Below are 24378 nucleotides of genomic sequence, written 5' to 3' on the forward strand. Positions count from 1 at the left end.
CCGAAGGACGCCAGGTGGAGGGCGGAGAGATGATAACTTCATGTGAAAGTGCACTTACCTTTCCACCGTGCATGATTTCGTGCCCATCGGGTTTGCATTCGTGCGATCGTACCAGATACTGCAGCTTGTAGCGTTGTAGGAACTTGTTGGTCACATCCGGACCGAAGTAGGTACCGGCGCCTCGAAGCGTGTTTGGTCGGCAGCCTTCGTTGTGTTGCGGGTCGCTCCATAGGATGTCGAAAACCTGTACGGAAAAGGATAACGATACATTACCAGGGTGGCCAAATCGTGGAGTAATACGATTTTCTATTAAGTGGTTCACGACGAAACTGATAACATGGCACCAGACGACCGATGACAAAAACATCGTCGCATCGCCAAGGCTGGCCTGACGACACGTAAGGGACAACAATTTTCGTATTTATATTTTACAAGATTGCCTGTCGTGTGGTGGTAACACTACACGAGTACAGAACGTACGCTCTACCATTCGCTAACACTGATACGATGTGTAAATAGACGAGCAAAATTAGATGCATGTGCATTTATTCACAGTCGCAGACACACCGGAAAGTCCTATGAAGCACTTGTGTATGGTTGCAGTCTGAGGCCGGACAGGTTTCTAGTGGAAAGCGAGCTTCCAGTTTGATGACCCGGAAGCAATAATAACCAACGACCAAATGGTAGAGAGGCTGCTCATTGTTCATCGACACGAAACGTCTCGGTTTTGGTTCGATCTAATAATCGAATAGCATAACCGTAATATGTTTAGTTAGTGGAATGTAACGAGTGCATGTGAATCAACACAACTGACAGGCCGGTTATACATTGGTCAGCCGATATTTGTTGTGGCGAGTTTCCTTGCGGCGTTGTAGCGATGTTTGCATCGTTGCTAGAATTCTGTTGGCAGTTAGATAAAGTTTTAGAATAATGTTATCGTTGCTTATTGGAACAACAGATATGATAATGTGTGCCGCAAAGAATTTGTTCTTCTTCCAAGTGGAGAAAATTGAGGAAAGGAAACGGAAAATTTAAGATTGTGTATTTAACAGGTTGTCTGTCACACAAAAATATACCATTTGCCGAATAACTATTTTTACAAAAACTACTCGAAAACTACAATGATCAGTTCCATGGAGTTGTTCGAGTTATTGCTGTGGAATAAGGTAACAAAAGTTTCTGAAAATAGATCATTTTACGCAATCAATCGGCATACTTTTGAATGCGCAAGTGGAACGAGGGTCTCCTTCGATTGATTTATATTAGAAACCAACATCGAACACGCGAACCCAGAACATAGACTCTGTTTGCCTTTTTGTCGTGAATGCGACTTACTTTACTATGGGGTGCCTTTTAAAAATTTACCCTCAAAGGGAGTGATAAGTTTTTGATCGTGAGGATCTCTTGTTGTATCTAACGAATCAACATAATTTTTGCTACATGCCATCGGAAATGTGATCACAATTTTATGATAAAATATTTAGTTGTGTGACATAATCTCAAATAATTCAAAGTTAAACTTTTCTGAAATGTTTGGTATAAACGATTATAATTCATAAGGCGCGTTTGCCTTTCTCGTATTTTCAAAGCTTATAGCTCAGTGATCTGTGAAAGGATTTATATAATCTAACTACCAACAGAATCGAAATTTTTCTCATTTGACCCATGTCAACACCAGCCAATCAGAACGCGTTCTGAGGAAGAGAACAAAATATCTGCCTCTGTACAACAAATCGTTCGAGAAAATGTTCCGAACAGTGTTTAATATCGTAGTGAGTTCCAGAATTTGGTTATTCTGAAAGGCAGGAATGAATCACGTACAGCATCCGGATAGCTTCTTTCAATGAAATGCAAATCCGAAATGAAATATCGAAATTAAAATTCTATATGCTGCTATTTTTTAGCCGTTAGTGAAAAAGCTACAAACGAAATCAGGTAAAAACAAGCCTCTCAACAAAAATTGGACCAGTTTGGATTCTAACGCCACTGCGAGCAGATGTATTTTGTGTCGTTTGCAAAGCTAGTTTCGCTTCCGACAAGAGCGATTACGTCACAGCTGCCAGTCACTTGCATTGGTGAAAAATCAACGGTGGAGAGCATTACACAAAATCAGCCGTTCTAATGGCTCTAAAAGTTTTCTAAAGAACTATCACGATTTCTTGCTCGCAAATCGAAGGGAAATATCCTCAGTTTAGTGCAAATCTAGAACTGTTTGATTTGATTTTTGCACTTTTCGCTGTGTGAAATTCACAGTAATCTAGGTCAAGTTAAGCCTTCTTTGTTTTTGCGGAAAATGTGGAAAAGGGGAATGCTTACATAATACAATTGATCAACTATTTGATATTCGGAAGTGTTAAGGAACATGTCAGTTGTTTTCGTATTCACGACATCAAGTTAAGTCTCTGACATTACCCACCCGCCTTTTTTTATTCAATAGTATAATATATTTTTAGGCACACTGCTTCTCTGTTTGCCTTGATTTGTATTCGTTTTATATCCAACGAAATTCATCAATAGCCCAAATATATGCAATTATATCTATGTGTTTACTAGTGTAACGAATTCTGTTATTTCACCACCAAGTGCCATCACCACCCTCTTAGAAAAAAACGTTCAACGGTGGTCCTTCGTTGGTCCAATACGTTGAATCATTGGTTCAATGAACGTCCAATCAATCGTTCAACGGGAGGCCAACGCGGGACCTTCGTTTGCCGATTTTGAAACAGACCGTTGAACCGTCATTTTTTTTCTTCAACGCACCCGGCAGACAGAGGTCCATTGGTGAGCCATTTTCAATATGAGGAGTTGGAGCCCCGTGGGACTAGTTTTACTGGACAATTCCAGAAGTTTTTTCCACTTATTTTTTTAAACTAACACTACTTACCTATACAATACTTCTACTTCACGTAGAATAACAACAAATCTTCTTTCTACATTATGATCAAAAAAGAACCTTTTCTTTTTACAATTCCCGCGCTTGTCCAATCGGTAAACTTTTATTCTCTCAACGTTGGCAACACTTTTATACATATTCTGTCAAATTTTGACGCATATCGTACGATTAGTTTTGGTTTGGCGTCTATACAAAGAAGTTGAAAAATTTTCGTGTGGCGATTTTTATAATGGATGAAAATTTAGAACAACGTGCGTGCATCAAATTTTGTGTTGCAAATGGATTTAAGTGTTCCGAAACGTTGAAAATGTTAGAAAAGGCCTTTGGTGAATCGTGTCTAGGAAAAACACAGGCATACGAGTGGTATAAACGCTTCAAAGGTGGTCGTACAGGCTTGGATCATGACTGCCCAACAACATCTGTTACTGACGAAAACATTGAATCAAAAATACTATAACTCCGGAACTGGATGTCGGATCCAGATGAAATTCAGAAATTCCGTATGGAACTGTGAGACCTTTCATTCGAATCCAAGTTGGCCAAAATCGGTTCAACCATCTCCGAGAAAACCTAGTGAAATTATTTGTCTCATACACACACATACACACACAGATATTTTGTGAACTCGCCGAACTGAGTCGAATGGTATATGTCTCTCGGTTGTGTAGTCGGTTTTCACAGTGATTACATACCCTTTATATAAGAGAAAGGCAAAAAATAAACTTATCACTTATCACAACGGATTGTTTTATTGGAACAGAAATTCGATCGATGTTTCGATACTGTAATATTGTTTCTTGAAACAACAAAACATGATATTAGTTTGTTTCCATAAATTTTCCATTTCAACTGTTCCACTAACTGTTTAAATAGGGGAATAGGGTCTAACGGATGAAAAAAAACATCATTTTTGCGAATTATTTAGAACTATTGTTCAACAAAACAGATTTAAATGTTTTGCATAAACGAAAAAGGAATCGTTGGGGTTAGGTATTTTATATGGAGAAAGTGTGTGCAAAATTTGAAACTAACTTCTTTTCGAATGACGATGGACACGGACTTTTAAAACGTGCTTTCGAGAAAAACGCGTTTGAAGTTTATTGTCTATAAAATCGCACGAAACGCAGATTTATTTTTCTAGGGGGCGGGTAGGGTATAACGCTTTCGAAAAATCAAATTATTGTTTGTAAAACAATTCAAGAATGTTATGCCAAACTTTCAAGTCAATCGAAACAGAATTAGGGTGACCAAATCAAAAAATCGATTTGGTGGATCGGGTGGATCAAAAAATCGATTTTTTAGCCTTTCTCATATAGAAAGGTTATGCAATCACTGTGAAAACTGACTTTTGGAGGGCCGAGTGTCATATACCGTTCGACTCAGTTCGTCGAGTTCGCAAAATGTCTGTGTGTGTATGTGTGTATGTAACGTTTTTTTGCACTAACTTTTCTCGGAGATGGCTGAACCGATTTTCACAAACTTTGATTCAAATGAAAGGTCTTGTGGTCCCATACAAAATTCCTGAATATTATTTGGATCCGACTTTCGGTTCGGGAGTTATGGGCAAAACAAAAAAAAATATGTGTTCTAACTTTTCTCATAGATGGCGCGACCGATTTTCACAAACTTAGATTCAAATGAAAGGTCTTGTGGTCCCATACGTAATTCCTGAATTTCATGCCGATCCGACTTCCGGATCCGGAAATATGGGGTAAAGTGGGTTAAAAATTGTATACCATCACTGAAAATGGGGAAAAACCTTAAAAAATTTAGAGATTAATCGACCTCAAATCTTTTCCAATTGATAGTTTTTATCAGTGGACGGTCAAACAAACCGATTTCGGTTATTCTTTCAAGAATCGCAGAGAATTATTTTGAAGAATACCACAGTGTTATATGTGATAGTATGATTGATATGAGAAAGGCATCATTACACCACTAGGTGGATTAAAACAGGTTTTTATTATTCGGAAAACTGATATTTTTTAAAACTCAAAAGTTGATAACCACTGAATCGATTTTTTTTAAGTTTTTGGATATGTTTTCTAGAAATGTAAAAAGTTTCTAGGAAAAATGCGATAAAGTTGGAGTTTTGTGGCTGATAACATCAATTACACGTTTTAAGCAGTTTTCATGGTTTGTAGACAGGCACTATATTTTTGGATTATTTTTCTTAAGTTCTGTCTTTTCTACATAATATATCAACAAAATTATGAGTTTTTGAGAATTAATATTTTGAAATATAAGGACGAAAAAATTTTGTAACTCAAAAACGAAAATTTTCAATTGAATTTTTGATCCACCCTAATGGCAGAACTTAAAAATACAGGTCTAATACTTGTCGATGGAGATTATACCAAATATTACGATAATCTAAGAGGTCGTATATCTTTTTCTCCTGGAACATGCTGTCCCAAGTAACACATGTAACTTGTTCATAAAAAATAAAAACAAAACAGATGCTGCATAATGGTCGCATGACAAACACGACGAAACAAGTCGTATTATGATGGTGACAATGGGGTCAAAATAATGTCACGAATTGACATCTCATCATACTAAGTTACAATAAGTTCCTAAGTAACTTTTCGGTAATCTAACTCTTACGACATGCTCGCATTTACTGTTTTTAGTCTCCAATTGGTCACCGTAACAAAATGCGACAATGACAAAGTGACACACTATAAGACAAAGTAAAGTATTGATTTTATATCGGTTACCGTATTCGTTGTGATGCAACAAAGAAATACATATACAGTGTCGGTTGAAAGCTTCCGTACATTGTCCCGGACAATAATATTAAATCAATAAGAAGAAAATTCTTTCAATTAAAAAAAAAATTGGCTAAAATTAAATCTGCGCTTATTCTTAATTTTTTTTGTTGGTATGCGAAGGAAACTTGTTTCGTTCTGGGAAGTACATTCGCACTAACAGATAGAATATTGCTACACATTGTCACGGCAGTGTATGCATAGAAAAACATTATGAACGGGGAATGAAATATTCATTAAATTTGAAAAAAAATGCAATTTTTATTTATTACGATTGGTCAACTGTCTTAACTTTGGTATAAGAAAAACTAATATTAATCATAAAACACTCTAATATCTGAACGCATTTCGACTTCTTAGCTGTAAATTTCATATGACGGGAATAAAAATATGAATATTATTTTGTATGCGATGTTCTGAAACCCAAAATATCGAAAGCGCGCACGTTTTCAATAAGTACAATGATCAACTTCACCATAAATATCGAATAGCACTTAAATTTTGAGTAGATATAGTGAGTTTAAAAAATATTGATTTCTATATTTCACGTCTCATTATCGGATGCCAATTTTTGGCCGTAAATGTTGAATGGGAAAAACATCAACAAATTGTAATTTGGCACAAACTTATATTTTCTGTTTCATTGTGACTGATGTGCGCGCTGAATCAAATCAAATATTCTTTATTGAGAAGTTGTTTGGCAACCCTTTGTAAGTCGCACAAGCTCCGCCTCTTACGCTTTTCAGGTTACATAGCAGTTATAATGCACGTTGCAAAGTCTCCAACTTGTTCCATGAATTTGTGTCATATAAGTTACTGTCATTGAAGTGTAATAACGTGTGCTACTTGGGGTATTTATTATTTTTTGTAAGATTCAAGAAAAGCGATTGGTTTGTTTTACCAAGAAAGCATTTTACCATATCTTTACTTATTAGACGTCAAAACTCTAAACAGTACTAAACGTCTAACTTCTACTTTTAATAGTATACATTGAAAATTGTTACAGACTATGTTATAATTTTGATACTATGCATCATTATAAACCGACAACATAACTGTATAGGTAACTAAACATATCATATTTTGATTTGAATTACAACTGTTGAAATAGTTATGTTACAATTTTGTTTTGCGCATTTGACCGGGTAGTCACTCTAAGTAAAGACTGTCCCAGAAAGTATGGACGCACTTTGCACTAAGATATGCCTTCGTTAATGCCCAAAATACCTCAGTTAGTCGAAGTTGTGGGCAATTTGGTGGATTCGTGTCTTTTGGGACGGAAGTGACATTTTTGGTAGTATACCATTCTACCGTTGATTTCGAGTAGTGGTAAGAAGCAAGATCTGACCAGAAGACAACAGAATCCTTGTGGCTTCGAATCATGGGTAGAAGTCGTTTTTGTAAACATTCCTTGATGTATATTTCGCTGTTCATTGAAGCAGTGGTGATGAAAGGTTTCGAAATCTTACCGCAGCTACAAATTGCTTGCCAGACCATAGCTTTTTTACCAAATTTTTCGACTTCAATCGATGTCTCGGACTGGTTTAACACTTGCCCTTCTCGCATCGTATAATATTGTGGTCTCGGCAAGGATTTGTAATCGAGTTTCATGTAGGTTTCGTCGTCCATGATTATGCAGTTCAAATTTCCAGCAAGAATCGTATTGTACAGCTTTCGAACCCTCGGCCTGATCGATGCTTCTTGTTTCGGACTACGTTTTGGTTGTTTCTGCTTCTTATGGGTTCGAAGATTCAAACGCTTAGCACGAAGAACATTTGACTTCGAAGTGCCAATTTTTTTGGCCACATCCCGAACTGAAACCTCCATCTTTTGATCGAACGCCTTCAGTATATGTTTATCCAACTGAGGGTTAGCAGGACCTTTTTTTCGACTCCTTTTACGGTTTATCCTCAAAGGTGTTATCCTTACCGAACTTCCTGATTGCATTGCTTTTTCACTTACTCCTTTCATTTTCGCTATCTGTCCATTTGTACACAATTTTTCGACGTTGTTCTGCAGAAAGTCCACGCATTTCGAAACAAACTAATGAAAACGAATAAACAACTGCACAAGTGGTTAGAGAAGAGTGTAAACAACAGGACGCAGCCATAAAAATTGACAGATTCTGAACTATTGCGAAATGGCAGCGGTTTTTGGTTGCGTCCATACTTTTTTGGGACAGTCTTTACCATAACTAACACACTAATGAACATTATGTCATGAGTTTTGACTGATGACATCTGAAAGATGTCTTTATGGATCGCTAGAGGAAATTATTGGCTGATGAGTGACGTCATCTATCAATTAGACCCGGGGACTTATTGACCGGCCGACCCATCGTAGAAGCACAATTTTGTCGGTTACTTTGCAAAAAAAACTATTTTGACTAATGCTGTTTCACCGACCGTAAGACACTAACCCCTAAAAGTATTTTAATCAAACAGCTGCGTATCGCTATTCCATTCAATTCATTTTGATCTCATTCCCGATGGAGAATGATAAAAAAAACAAAATCAACTGAGGACGGCATTACGTCATAACGAACGAGACAAAATCGATCACGGTTTGAAGTTTATTCTACCGGTGCCAATTTCAATTTACAGTACCAAGCCATCTTTCTGTTTCGTTTCACTTGCCGAGAAAACCAACGAATCGATACAGTAAAGTACTGTTCGGTGATGATACAAACCATGGTGTTCGTGACACATCATGATTACTATCGTTATTGTTAATTATACTTTGTAGTTATCGGAACTGAGCAAAGGACAGTTCGGGTTCAACTAACCGGTATTCCGGTTGTTCAAGCACATCCGAATTGGAAGGAATCTCCATCAATCTCCAATACTAAATTACTATACAGGCTATAGTTCGATTTCATGTTGTTCAAATTACCACTTCTAGATGCTACAACTTTGCAATTATAATTGCTTTCGATTGAACAACATTCCGTTAGCCAGGAAAACCGAGTTTTCCACATCCATCTCTCAGTGTGCTACCTTGCAAAGCAATTTGCATTCAAATGTGAACAGGACGCATCTCATTGTGATCAAGAGGATAATTTGTTCAACGACTAGTGAGAGTTAATCACTTCTAACCAATCCTTACTGAAACTACCCAGTAATAGCCAAGCTTAGAGAGAATCAGAGTCCATAGAAAAAAAAACAATAACGGACTCCATTCAATTTTGGAGAAAACAAAATAACTGAAGTCTGCTGACGTCGACCGGAAGAACAAAGTTTGATACTAATCAGCTGTCTGTATGAACTTTACTAATTATAACACGTTCCTGGATCGATATTTTCTCCTCGATTTTCTTTTTGTATTCCCTCTTTGGTGAAACTAAACATAGCTCACCAGCTGGGGTCATATCACACTGTAGAGGGTGACAGCAGAATCGTCACCAAATTGTTGTCACTGCGAGAAGCGTTCCTGTTCCTTCTTCCGTCGGCTCGTGGAGGTGAACGGACCGGAGTGGATTGTGTGGGACTAAAGCGAAAAGCCTAGCACGTCCTGCGGTTCAGGAAATCGCTTCATTCTGTGTCATGTTTCAGTCATTGGCGTTGAGAATGACGACACAGACCGTACCGCCAGCACCGGAAAAGTTTTTGTGTGACGTCGACGGAGCGGGTCGGGGGATGATTCCCAGCTGCGCCTTCGTTGAATGTTGTGGATATAAGTATGAGGATACAGATAAATTTAGGCTGATATCACATTCTGCCGTCGGTGCGGGCTGGTAAATTTCTGATGAAAACAGCTTATTTTGGCAAATGGATCAAAAGATACCGTGAACTTTGCACGAAGATTTAAAAGTTTTGCTTCGTTGATATTTTAAGGCAAGACTTGTGAAACAGACATGAACACTGCAATGGCGTTGAGATCATCATTTGAGCATTTCAGTATGCGTGAACACGTAGTTCGACTCGAGCTCACCTGTTTCCATTCCACTTTGTCGATGATTTCCGCTCCCGGAGCAGAACTTTCCGTGATTGGTGGTCGTAAAAGTGAGATGTACTGGTTCGAAAAACAAAACCGATTAGTCGAAGTTTAATCGTTTTCTAAACAATAGCAACGATACAACTTACCTTCCCACGGTCTAAGCTACGGATGAGATCCAGATCGGTGGAATCAGAGATACCGCCGTGCACCACCAGCACACGGTTGTTAACTATGGTACCCAAGGGAAGCCATCGGTAAACTTCGTCGATTAGCTTTAGCAGTCTTTCCGCGTTGTGTTTATACTTTTGGTGAACTTCCCGGACGAAACCGTACCGCACATTCATGACAGTATCTTCATGATTACCTCGGTTTAGGAACACTCCACCCGGGAACGCCAGGAATGTAGCTAGTAGCAGCAGAAATACTTCCAATCCTTTTTTACCTCGATCCACGAAGTCACCGTTGAACACATACGGGTTCTCCGGGGATGGTAGACCGTTCTGAAAGGCGTAATAAAATGAAAAGTTTCTCGTCTACCCAATACAATAGAATTCACACGAATCGCGTTACCTTATGAAAAACCACCAGCAAGTCATCCAGCTTTCCATGCAGATCTCCGCAGATGGTGACCTGCTTGGAGATTGCCGTCGATGCCTGATTCAAGTTCGATAACCGTTTCAGTTTGGAGGTCGCTTCCCGCAAAATACCGGCCACGTACTTCGCGTGCAATCGATTTTTCTTCTTTCGGAACAGATCGATTATCACCTCCAGTTCCTTCTTGTCCAGAGGAAACTTGATGTGTGGTCCCTGGTAGCCTCGTTCCGGGCCGGTGATGCCTTCGTCGGCGAGGTCGTCCGATTCGTCCGAAAATTTAAAATCGAGTGCTTCTACAAGATAAAGACAAAAACGATTCCAAACTGCACAAAATTTTGCTTGCCAAGTAAATACCGGTGGATGACGCTTGGGAAGTTTCCCGTGAATCGATCGGTCTTCCAGCAGTTTCGGGAATGTGCGTTAGTAGTGCGTTGAAAAAGTTATATAGCTAGAAAATAAAAATAAAAAAAAGGTTTAGTTTTTAAACTACTACGTCCGCTAATTGAATCACAATTCTTAATTTCCAAAGTGTTTACATCCAACTGCAATAGTAATTAGTTTCTCTCAATCAATACTTCAGTGTTTAACTGAGCAAGCAAAATATCAATTCGAATCGAATTGGCCAGCAAAGCCAATGGAATTAGCTTCGATTACGACAGTAACAGCGTTCCAGAGCTGGATGTGCTATTGCCTACCGCGAACGGGAAATTCGATAAGCAAGCGAGTGTGAAGCGGATTCCATAGGAAATCTAATTACGTCAATCATGCCGACTCCGAGTATCCGCCAGTGTGTAACGTGAGGTAAGCCAATATTCCGGTAAAAGTGGTTCAACCTTCACTTCCAGATCGAACGCAAACATAAACAAGGCTACAAGTCAGCGGAGAACAAAAAAGCAATTCAACTGAGCACTCGACCAGGGGCGTAAAGTTCATCAAACATATCAGAGTGCAAAATTGTGGAAAACAGATTTACGGGTTACGGGTTTGGTTAATGATTTACGGGTTGTCCGATGCACCAGCAGAACGTGGGAAACAAGACCACCGGATGGATTGTACACTAAGGTCTCTTTTTACACGGTATTTTTTCGCACGGTTTTTTTATACACGGCTTTTTTTGCACGGTTTCCGCAATTAACACGGTTTTTATTTACACGGTTTTCGCAATTAACACGGTTTCTGATGAGCATTTGAAAAGCACTGTAATTTGTTTTTTGAGAAAAATTTAAAAAAGGAACCAGGTTGTCTGTAAGAAAACGATTATGAGAGTTAATTTAATGTTTGAAAGTGAACTAAAATCATTCATTCAACAATTCACGGGAGTTGACTGTCGTTCCATAAAATGATTAATTAGTCTTCAGATCTTGAATCCCTGTCGAAAATTACACGACAGCGTCTCTTCCGCTCAGTTGGGGTGTATGATGTCAGCATCGTCATTGATATCATCGAGAATTTCGTAGCGTTGAAGAACTAGTTAAATTTACTAATCTCTTCAACTCTTCATCATATCGAGCAGTACAGTATTTTATACTCATTTGAATGATATAGCTCTAATAGTATTATGATTTTAACACATAGTAATACCTTTTCTAATTTGATCCATATTCATCTCTATGAATGCTTCCCCTTTGATTCTGTCGCTGCGTGCATAGATCTTCATCCAATACCCATGTCTTCCCACTCAGTTTAGTTGAGAATGACTGTTAAGATCGTTAGTGTTTACTACGCATCGCACCTTCGGAATTGAAAGGAACTTATTCTCAAGCTTTTTTTAGTAGTGAAAGTGTTTATGGGTTCTAATTGTACGTATTATCGTTCTTTTGAAAACTGAATGCATTATACAGAAGGCATGAGCCATATAGAATAATTTGTTATCGTACAACGCGTGTTTTAATTCTAAGTGTTTTAATTTGTCATCCAATGCTTTTAATTAAGTATTACTGGACCCTTCTCGTAACCTCAGGCTGTGTTCTAGATTTCCGTTTTTATTGTGAAATAACAGTTACGTTCACCTTGCGTATATTTGGGGGTTAAAAATAATCTTTTTTCCCCTTCAAATTATCAAAAGTTACATTTTATCCAAAACAAAACAAACAAATAATCAAATCTACGGATTTTGGAATTATTACGGAAAATTTTCCACGCGGTTTTATTTTGCACGATTTCCGCAATTAACACGGTTTTCTTTTACACGGATTTTTTTAACACGGTACGTAACCCCCGTGTAAAAAGAGACCTTAGTGTATATGGACCGATGGATTTGATTTGAAAACTATTCAGTTTGGAATGCAGTAGAATGGGACGCTTCTATCATTCAGTCAATGTCTTCTTTTGATTCCACGCTTAAACTTATTTTCAAAGTGAGGATAACTCGGAACAAATCCCCTAACAAAAATTACAATTCAAATAGAGTTTGAGCTTTACGTTTGCTAAGCGGCTTTCAATAAAATTGTTATAAACTGATGAGTCGAAGACGAAGCATATAGAAAACAAAATTTGAAACCAAACTACAATTCTTGACAATTACAAATTCGAATATTTTTTTTTTGTTTCAATTATTTAGGTTTTAACTTTAAGGTTATTCACCTTTTCGAGTCGGAAAAATTTTCTCACCCCATGTGGGAGGTTGAAAATGGAACCCATGGCTTCGACTGGCCCATCATGCTATACTCGTCCCCAATTTTGAGAATTTCTTGAAGTGGATCTTGCAATCTTCGAGTCGTACTTAAACTGAAAGGACGGTTGGGTAATGTCAGAGACATAACCGGATTGTCGTGAATACGAACATTAGCTTATAGATGGTGTAATTTGTAGTAAATTAAATTAGCCCTCACCTCTTCACTTGCCAAAATTCAGAGCGGTTACCCTATAAAACACGGCATGAGGTATCACACTAAGCTAGGCAGCAATAATGCAAATCTGTTCAATGCTAATCAGTATGGTTTGCCTTTCTCTATAGAAAGGTATTAGAATTGCTGGAAAAACCGACTTTCGAACGGAGCCTCAGAGACCCATAATGTTATATACCATTCGAATCAGTTCGACGAGATCGGAAAATGTCTGTGTGTGTGTATGTGTGTGTATGTGTGTGTATGTGTGAGGATATGTGTGTGCACTTTTCGAAGATTTTAACAAACTTAGGCTCGTTTGAAAGCTACTGTCGGGCCATTGATCAAGTTCGAAGATCAAATGGCTGTGGCTTTTGGTTCCGGAGATATGATGGTATAAATGACGTAACCGACAAAACGTGTTGTTTTTTTACCGCGCAAGTTTCTCAGAGATGGCTGAACCGATTTTAACAAGTCTAGGCCCGTTTGAAAGCTATTGTTAGGTCATTGATCACGTTCGAAGATCAACTGGCGTTGTGTTTTTTCCGCGTAAGATTCTCGGAGATGACTCAACCGATTTTAACAAACTTAGGCTCGTTTGAAAACTACTATCGGACCATTGATCAAGTTCGAAGACAAAATGGCTGTGATTTTTGGATCCGGAGATATAATGGTATAAGTGCCGTAACCGACATAACACGTTGATTTTTACCGATTTTATATTTATAAGGGTGCCAAAATTTTGGGATCACCTCTATTTTCGTAAAGCTCTAGTGCTCAAAAGTCTAAGCACCTCGAAAAAAGCCTTCATGCAAAATTTGAGCTAAATCGGACATGCGTAAGGGGTGCTGCCCGGTGGTAAAGGTTTGACAATTTTCGATCTTGAAAAAGCACCAAAAGTCTCAAAACTGCATAAAGCGTCGAGATTTAGTATCATCTCAAAAAAAAATTTGTTGAAAAAATCAACTTTCTGGGACTTTGAATTTTGATTTTTTTTCTAAGTCCCAAAACGTCGATTTAAAAAAAATTTTTTCGAGATGACACTAAATCTCGACGTTTCATGCAATTCTAAGCCTTTTGACATCGAAATTCTAAGCCTTTTGACATCAAAGTCGACAGAGTATAACGCGGTTTGGTATGAATAAAAAACAAGTTCGAACATGTCGTCAGCGCTACTTCCGAATTTAAGCATTTACTGCATACCGTATCGACAAAGAGCCGGAAAAGCTGGCATAAGCATGCACAAAGCAAGAAACGTACTTACATCTGTAAAAATGCCACTTTTTTTAATTTCTGTACTTCACTTTATCATAAAACACACGAGTAGCAACATCTAGAGCTACCTACCGAAAACTTGTAGTAAATACTACAGTTTGTAGCATGACAGGAACGTGATCCGCACGTAGCATTTACTACCGAAATTCAAGCATTGCAACGTTTTATTCATACGGCCTATTAACTCCATGACGATTGGAATAATAGAAGAAAATGTTGTGGTTTTCATTTCCGTGTTTGTGAATATCACCAGCACGGGAAAAACAATTATTTTCGTAATTTGAAGGGGAAAAAGCTTGCTTTTACCCCCAAATTTATGCTAGGTGCACATAACTATTTTAACTTAAGTTTACGTTTCGTCTTCGATTCATCAGTGCGTCAGCAGATTATGTTGAACTGCTGACGCAAACCCCCGGATCAACATAATCCGCTGAGCAGACGTAAAGTTAATGCTATTTACAAGACACTTTTTTATTACACAAGAAGTGTAACGTCTAAACTGACGTCTCGAACGAAACAAGTTTCGGCTTACTGGCCGTACAGATTGTGGTAATTTGAAGGGGAAAAAGCTTGCAATGTTTGAACACAATTAAAAAATTTTTTAAAAAAATCTTCTCCGCTTTTTTTTTATAAACAAAGTATTTTCTATCAAATGAAAGTAACAGATTTTTTTTTCATTTGCTACAGTGTTAGATATAGCAGTTTTAGAATTATTTGTTTTTGAACTAGTTTTGCTCATAACTTCGGTTCAGAAAACGCTACCTGAATACGCTAGTCATCATGAAATTGGTTTCAACAAACTCTAAAAGACATTCGAAGACACTAAAAACGAGAAGTGAGAAATAAGAAAGCTAGAGCAAAAAATCTGATTTTTTTAGGAACACCTTAAGTTGTTCTATTAAAATAGCTGTAACACTAAAACCGTTAGAGATACTACAATATTGTTTTCGGCAAAGTTGCTTGATAAATGTTTTTCTACAATTTTGCCAAAGGGTGCAGTCCTCTATCTCAACACATACGGAGAATAATTTTTGGATCACCCTAATAATGCTTCAAAATATGGCTTATCTTTCACCGATCATTTATTCTGAAGACATCATAGCTCTAAAGTATAAGGCTAAGTCACAAATGTTTTTGGCCCCCTAAATTGTGGATCCGGACCACTGTGGAATGATACACGCAGAAAAATAGAACACATTAGGTTCAAATATATTGAGGCTTTAAGTCAACTTCAAACAATTGTTTGAATCAAATAAAACTATTTTTGAACAAAAATTTGTATCAAATAAAACTCTTTTTGAATCAAATTTGGTGTGGCAAATTTCAAAATTTTATTGAAACAAATCAGAAGTTTATTTGATTCTAATGTTTGTTAGAGTACATTAAATGTATTTGAATCAAATATGGTGTTGGATAGATTCAAATAAAAAATATTTGAATTAAACTGAATCAGCTATACTGAGCTTGAATCAAATGCCAAAGATTATTGATTCTAAAACATTTTCATTTAGTCGAACATTGGTACCAGTTGATTTTTTTATATTTAACACAAATTTTGCTAAGATTTCATTTTGTTACATCATTCAAACGGAAAATGTCATTCGAATAAGTAATAATTTTCGAAGCACTTTGAACTATCTGCACGAGTTTAAACTATCTGCACTATTGAAATCGTTCGATTTGTGCGATACTATAGTGAGTGGTAGGTAAAGAATGTTCCAGAAAGTGTGGACGCAACCAAAAACCGCTGACATTTCGCAATGGTGCAGAATCTATCAATTTTTATGGGTGCATCCTGTTGTTTACACTCTTCTTTAACCACTTGTGCAGTTGTTTATTCGTTTTCATTAGTTTGTTTCGAAATGCGTGGACTTTCAGCAAAACAACGTCGAAAAATTGTGTACAAATGGTGCACAGAACGCAGACTCTCACTGAGAAAGATAGCAAAAATGGTAAGAGTAAGTGAAAAAGCCGTGTGAAATGCAATCAGGAAGTTCGGTGAGGTTAACTCCTTTGAGGATAAACCGAAAAGGGGTCGAAAAAAGGTCCTGCTAACCCTCAGTTGGAAAAACGTATACTGAAGGCGTTCGAGCAAAAGAAGGAGGTTTTAGTTCGGGATGTGGCCAAAAAAGTGGGCACTTCAAAGCCAAATGTTCTTCGTGCTAAAGAACGTTTGAATCTTCGAACCTATAAGAAGCAGAAACAACCAAACCGTAGTCCGAAACAAGAAGCATCGATCAGACCGAAGGTTCGAAAGCTGTACAATACGATTCTTACTGGAAATTTGAACTGCATAATCATGAACGACGAAACCTACGTGAAACTCGATTACAAATCCTTGCCGGGACCACAATATTATACGGTGCAAGAAGGGCAAGTGTTAAACCAGTCCGAGACATCGATTAAAGTCGAAAAATTTGGTAAGAAAGCTATGAAAAAGTCTGGCAAGCAATTTGTTGTTGCGGTAAGATTTCGAAACCTTTCATAACCACTGCTTCAATGAACAGCGAAATATACATCAAGGAATGTTTACAAAAACGACTTTAACCCATGATTCGAAGCCACAAGGATTCTGTTGTCTTCTGGTCAGATCTTGCTTCTTACCACTACTCGAAATCAACGGTAGAATGGTAAACTACCAAAAATGTCACTTTCGTCCCAAAAGACAGACAGCACATCTGTACGGAATTTAATGAGGAACGTTCGCAAGAAGGTGCGCCAGCTAGTCTACAATGGCTAAGTAGCAAATGTTGAGAATAATATTCTGTTGTTGTAGTCTAATATTATCAGTATATCGAATAAAATTTGAATATCTAACACTTGTGAATTATTTACAGCGAAATCAAAGTGCGTCCATACTTTCTGGGACAGTCTTTAAGGTGAAATGTAGCGTCATAAAATACGCTCAAAATTTATTCCGCTTCAGTTGAACGAACCGTCGCACAAAGCATAACAAGAAAAACTGACACATAGAAACCATAACTTTTTTCAGTGATTGAGCGCAGTGGGCTTATCTTTCGTTATGTTGGCTTGTAAAAAAGACTGAACGTAATGGATTTTTGAATCCTTCACACTTGAAGGGTTATATGTATATGTATTGACTAACTTGCTAACCATATATATGCCTGAGTTTAGTAGCAAGCATGGATTCTTCTTCAAAAGAACGATTGAAGACAAGAGATCATTCAAGTATATTAATAATTTTAATACTTGGCTTGTATTCATTTCATTCAGTAGCCTATCAAGGTTGAAGTTTTAGTTTTGCTATAAAAATTGTTACAGTTTAAAATTATACCTATTATATGATATTACACAAACAAGCATTATTACTTCAGAAACATAAATGCTTTGAGCTTAACAGAGTTGGACATTTTTAGCATTATAAATGACAGTTACTTAGAAAATAAACGATTTCTTACTATACCCATTTTATTGTATTCAACTCTTTTTCATTCCAACACCAAACCCAATGATGCATAAATTCACGTCATTATTTGATATGTAATTTTTGCTCACGATATAATGCCACCGAGTCCACCGTGCATTTCCCACACCACCTCAATACGAATCAGCAGCGCGCAAGCTATAAAAAATGCGGAAAAGTTTATGTAAACTGTTTCAAATTTCGGTTGTTTTGGCTAAAATTTTATAATTTTGAGTTGCATTTTCAGATTCTTTGTGAAATTCTGCTACAAATACTACTTTTCAGTTCTAAAATCATCCCCGTGGGACGGAACAGTGACCGTTTATACATTTCAAAAACCAATTACGGCTCGGCAAAGCAAAATTTCAAAATTCTAAGAATACTTAGTTATGATAAATTTGATTTCGAAAACTTAAGTGTTTTTGGTTTTTCGAAAATCGGTCTAGTTTTTGAATAATTGATCAAAAACGCGATTTTCGCATTCCGCTACATTTCACCTTAAGTAATGGTTTTCGTATGTGAGATGAATGAAGGTACCGCTACCCTATTTGTTTTTTCAACCGACAACGGGTAAACTAAAAAACTGATATTTCCAGCACCCCAAGAAAATTTTAGTAAAATCAGCCATGATTGAAATAAAAAAAGGAAATCGGGAACCAGGGCTGACATTATGCATCTCGAACCGAGTTTCTCGAAACGATTATTTTTGAAGTCGATTCGACTGAATTGTGGCATTACGTATCGCGTTCGACTTCTTGATCGAGATCTTGACAATGTGGTACTAGATTTCGACTGGAACGGATTGGAGTAGTTTTGAGGCCAGTTTAGAATTCTTTTTACGTTTTTTATGTTGCCGTTTTAAGGAGAGTGTAGGGTCTAAATGATGAAAAAAATCATCATTTTTGTGATTTTTTTTCAGAATTATCGTGCAACAAAATAAACTCAAATGTTTTGCATGATAAAAAGCATCATTCGAACAACATTTTGTAATTTTTTCGTGAAAAAATATTGAGAAATAAATCGGTGAAGAGGTATTTTTGAGAACGCGTCTTAAAAATCATGAATAGAGGTGTCCACTGTATCTCAGCGCAGACTAATCAGAAGTCAACAAATCAAAGCAGTAAATATTGTTCACAATTCATTCAACAGCTTACAACAATATACTAAAACATAATCCTATGATCACTGCAAAGTCTTGTATGATTTTGTAACAATATATCGTATTGTTTTTCCACGATTTTTTTCATCAAAGTTAAGACCAATTCATTGGAAAGTTTATAACAACTCGTATATTAAAACACATTTGAATGTTTTGGAAGGTGTATTGTATCGGTTATCTAGGTTTTAGTCGGGCATTCTATTATAGTTTTTAGTCGGGCATTCTATTCACAGTCGTATTAACATTAATAATAACGTCAGGTCAGCATTCAAACTGGCTTGTAAAACCATTTCGAAGCTATTTTTTCCACATGTGTTATATCACCCTGTTTGTTGACATGGAGCACGGAGGGCATAATTTTCGAAAAGATAGAGTAACAGTTTCACCCTTCATAGATAGATTAGTTACTAAGATTGAGATTATGTAGAATCGAAATTTCTAAGCAAAACTGTAGGATTTTGAAGCAATTAGTCATAGGAAAGAGAAACTCGATTTATTTACTTTTGTAAGATTCATCCTTCTTTTAAAAAAGCAGCTGTAGCAACCTCCCCTTCTGATCGGCTGGGACACGGTTTGCCTCAACTGACGCTTCCAATCTCCATTTTGTTTACGTACTTCTTCAACGTTTGCTCTTAGCTGATTTGCTGACTGACAATGGCAGTTAAATTTGCATAGCTGAAGCACTATCATTATATTATCATTATTAATACACACATACACACATGAGAATCACTGAAAACAGAGATAATTTTAAAAACACGATTCATACTTAACCTCTTTTCACAGTGGTCAGATTCGAATATACTGTGGTAAAATTACAGGTAAACCTACTTCGTAGATTGAAGGTATACAAATATCCTCCATGTTTAATTGGTTACCTGTTAACAACGATCGATGGGTAGTAAAAAAACAAGAATACAAAACATTGGCTTCGGTATTTAAACGCCGCACTGAGTTCCGATCAGCAGTATTCTTTCGATCAACAACTCAACCAACTACTTGAAGCTTAGATACTACAATTCCCAAATTACATTAAACGCCCGGATAACAAAATGGTCGCCGGAAAAGCTGGTAAGGACACCGGAAAGATAAAAGCGAAAGCCATCTCCCGATCGGCCCGCTCCGGACTGCAGTTCCCGGTTGGACGAATTCATCGTCACCTGAAGCACAACAGCACTAGTCACGGTAGGATCGGAGCCACTTCCGCAGTTTATGCCGCCGCAATCCTGGAATACCTGACCGCCGAGGTTCTCGAACTGGCAGGTAATGCTTCCAAAGATCTACGGGTAAAACGAATTACCCCGCGGCATTTGCAGCTGGCCATTCGAGGCGACGAGGAGCTTGATAGTCTGATCAAGGCAACAATTGCCGGCGGGGGTGTCATACCGCATATCAATAAGGCTCTGCTAGCGAAGAAGGATGGATTGGAGTAAGCCATTCGGGTGGGTTTCCGGAGACGGGACACTGTGTGTTTAGTCATATGTATTTTTATATAAAATTAAATTATCAGCTAATTAGTGTAATATTTCGAATAGAGAGAATAAAAACAAAACAAGTTAAAAAGGATTCCTCAGTTAATTCATTCGTGTTGTGGTTCCCGGAAGATAGAACATAGCTACAAATTTCAACGACCAACTAGATTGGTGTTATCTGCGAATGAATTATCCACACTGAAATACCGTTTACATCACTGTCTACTACTCATAGTCATCCAGTTGAAAGCACAGCACATTTTCCTTTGTTCCTTTACGTGTGCATTATTTGGAAAGTGGTCGTACTGACTGAAAATTTTCATGAAGCAAGCCAAACTACTCCACACAACTCTCACAGTTTCAGTAAATTCCACTGAAAGCCAGCGATGATGTGTTCTGGAATGGTTTCCCCTAAAATTTCCGGTGCACTCAACTCAGCATCGAGTAGCTGTGAAATATCAAAATAATGTAAATTTCAAACTCACCCGAACTTGATCCTGCTCTCCGGCATATTCGATGCTCTGGAAGATGGTCCACGTATAGCGGCGGCGAATTTCGATCCGTGCCAGAAACCTCCGATACCAGCGCTGGATGAGGATGGCCGCTTTCATGGCTGTCCGGAGAGAGAGAAAGAAAAAAAAACGATAAAAGCGAATTAAGTTGGGGAAGTTTTTTAAGCGTTCCCCCTCAACTGACTGTTGGGACGAATTTTATGGCACTGGATGGTTGGTTTCGAAAATTAAGATTGTTTCAAAACTCTGCCGATAGTGGCTATCAGTACACGGAATACATTCCAGTATGGAGTTATCATCGCGAGCTTCTCACATCAATTATTTATTCAGGCGGATTTTGATAGATATGGGGAAGCATGAAAATGCTCCGTTGAAGTTTGGCATCATGAGGAAAAATTAAGTTTGAACCTGGCTGCATGAAATTTACTCTATCTTGGAAGAATAAAAATGTTTTACCATGGATTTCATGAACAATAGCTTGCGGAAGTGACAGCTTGCGAAAGCCTACGAAGCTATTATACCAGGTGTGCCAGTTAATAATGCGGCATTTTTTTCAAGTGATGTCTGTGCAAAATGAAATTAGTCCACCGTCGAAAATATTGCGTCATTGTTTTGCTGTAATGTCACGTTCCAAAACATTGGTTTTGTTAATTGCAAGTGAAAGTTATATGCTCTATCGGTCACCAGAGATGTCTATCTCCTCTGTGTGACGAAGAGCAACCAAAATTTCTCCCCTCGCACTGACAACTTCAACGAGAGCTCTTCTCTTTCACATTTGTACACCACTGTTGTATAAAGTGTGCACGCATCATGAGTGAGTTTGTCGACAGACATCTGATATTCAGGTCACATGTTGACAAAATCGTTCAAAAATGCAGCATACTCATCAGGTCTCTGTATCCGCTGATTTGTAGAACATCTAAACTGTGCCTGAAGAATCAGATGGCTGTCTATAAACAAATCATCTACCCCGCAATTGAATACGCAGTCCCTGTTTGGCGGGGCTGTGCACGAACACACAAACTTAGGCTTCAGCGCATTCAAAGTAAGATCTTAAAGATGATTCTAAATCTACTCCCTTGGACAAGGACTAGTGAAGTACATGAGATGGCTTCCCTGGATATACTAGAACTAAAATTCGAACAATACTGCACTAAATTTGAAGAGAGGTGAAATACAAATAATTCAAAATTTGTACGTATTAGGTTAGGGATAGTTATAAGTAGGTAGATATTTTATTAATAATTAAAATAAATATTATGATTAAACATTAGTATGTAAAACAAGAGTAACTAAAACACCTATTATTAATAACGAATCGTATGAACAACAAAGATGAAAGGCCAAAGGGTCAAAACACTTGTACTGTAAAATGTTGATGTAATACACAAAAATAAGATTAATAAACAGATATTTATGCAAAAAAAATGAGTGCGTTTGTTTATTTCCTTCTACCTCTTCCACTGAATCGCACCAAAGTGCTAGAGCATTAGCGAATAAATTCTCTGAGATACTTTCACAGAGGTGTACACGCCGGTGAGCACTCTGCTGTATGGTTTGCGTAGAAGAAGCGTGGACACGCAAAATCAGCAAAATAAAACAATTTATCGTAAAATTTTCGGTTCTCCTTGCAAATTTTTCATAGCAAGGCCAGATCTACTCTCTATTAATTGAAGTTCACAGAAGTGTTCGCTCACCATCACGCGCCAGTGGTCACTTGGGTGTATTTAGACGAGAGCGCGTGAGAGCGATTCATGCGAAGAGAATGTGTTTCACTCCCGACAGCTGCTTTAACCACAAGCACACACTCAAATGCCGTCTATTCGACACTGAGAAGAAGTGCGCTTTCCTCTTTGTGCGGTGCTTCGTTTTTTCACCCTCGGTGTGGACAAGAATCTGACTCCAGCGTGTATCACTCTGGTGAAATGCCATCTCTGTCGGTCACAACTTGTGACCAACCACAGACCAACCCAAAAAAAATGAAGATGCCAAATTGCATGGACTGCTGAAAGAAGACAATAGCCAAACTCAAGAATAAATGGCAGAGAGGTTAAACTTCGGTCATGGGAAAGATTCAGATGGTGAGACAATGGGTTTCTCATGAACTGAATGATAGACAGCAGGAAAACCGAGAAAAGATGAGCCCAAATTTGGTTGTCTCGACATGAAACAAAGAGGTTTCTGCGCCGAAACATAACGGGATATGAGAAATGGCTTTATTTTGAGAATCCCATGCCCAGCTCTATCCTGATCAACTATCGACATCATCTGCAAAGCCTAATCGATTCGGAAAATACAATGCTGAGCATTTGATGGGATCTAAAAGTTGTCTCGTACTACGAATTTCTCAAACCAGAGGAAACTATATATATATATATATATATATATATATATATATATATATATATATATATATATATATATATATATATATATATATATATATATATATATATATATATATATATATATATATATATATATTATATATATATATATACTCATCGCTACCGGAAGCAAATGATGGATTCGTATCAAGCGTTGTTCGGGAAACTGCGGTTCGGATTGAGGGTTCAATGCATAGGGCACTGGTCTTACATGTCTGTTGTCGTATGTTCGAGTCCCGATCTGGAAGGATTCTTAGTTTTAATAGAATAGCACCAACCATGCGATAGTTCTGTGCACTATGCGTCGGCTACCAAGTCTGTTGAAATAGAAGCTCAAATTCCACAAAAGGAACGTAATACCTAGGCTTTGTGCCCCCGCACATACAGTGAAAGCGATCTAAAACATCATCTCTCAGCTCGTACTTTTGTCCCACTCGCCATACTCCCTTAACTTAGCCCCTTTCGACTATCAATTGTTTTGCATAGATGTCTCACGCTTTTGCTGAGCAGCACTTCATTCTTTATGAAAATATAGAATATGGTTTTAGGATTATATCGCTTCAAACGATGAACAGTTTTTTCGGTGTGATGTTCGTGAATTGATGGAGAGATGGAAATAATGCATGGCTTTTGAAGGTAACTTCTTTGGCAAAAGTATCTTAAACCAGTTGTTCACAATCAAGGATTATTTTCATTCAAAAAATCCCGAATTATTACCTGGTACATCTGATACATAAGTGATTATTTCCTATGAAATTGCATTAATTTTAATAGGCAATATTTTTTTGTGGTATTGCGAAAAAAACATGTCACGTTTAACCGAATATTCACATGAGTAAGGCCATGTCCGAATCACGGAGAAAACGAAAAAAAAGAGATCATATACCACGAACTACTTCCAAATAGATCAGGAAATATCAACTAATATGTTTGAAGCGAGCATGGAAAAAACGCGCTGATTTTGTGACAGTTTGAACAAGCGATTGGATAATGTCAGAGACATGATTGAATAACGTGATTGTGAATAAAAATGACAGCCAAAACTCGACAAAAAAAAGGCGTGTGGGTAATGTCAGAGACATAACTGGATGACGTGAATACGAAGTCAGTTTCTCTGACGTTAACGATTC

The 24378-nt window shown here is 37.6% G+C and overlaps 2 protein-coding genes across 3 annotated transcripts in view; one reads left to right on the forward strand and one right to left on the reverse strand.

The window, feature by feature from the left end:
- The window catches only part of LOC131439156 (serine/threonine-protein phosphatase rdgC), a 148022-nt gene that overhangs the window by 34989 nt on the left and 88655 nt on the right, over positions 1-24378 (reverse strand). For both annotated transcript variants that reach the window (XM_058609851.1, XM_058609850.1), the window contains 6 exons: positions 20835-20962; positions 10549-10642; positions 10171-10487; positions 9747-10100; positions 9595-9675; positions 59-244 (listed from right to left, as the gene is read on the reverse strand). In XM_058609851.1, coding sequence (XP_058465834.1) covers positions 59-244; positions 9595-9675; positions 9747-10100; positions 10171-10487; positions 10549-10642; positions 20835-20962 — 1160 coding nt within the window. The remainder of the gene's footprint in view (positions 1-58; positions 245-9594; positions 9676-9746; positions 10101-10170; positions 10488-10548; positions 10643-20834; positions 20963-24378) is intronic.
- On the forward strand, positions 19905-20310 carry LOC131439157 (histone H2A.V-like). Its single transcript, XM_058609852.1, has one exon. It carries the CDS (start codon positions 19930-19932, stop codon positions 20308-20310), a length of 381 nt encoding a protein of 126 aa, XP_058465835.1. The 5' UTR covers positions 19905-19929.

The sequence above is a fragment of the Malaya genurostris genome, chromosome 3 (assembly GCF_030247185.1).
Source record: "Malaya genurostris strain Urasoe2022 chromosome 3, Malgen_1.1, whole genome shotgun sequence".
Taxonomy (NCBI): Eukaryota; Metazoa; Arthropoda; class Insecta; order Diptera; family Culicidae; genus Malaya; species Malaya genurostris.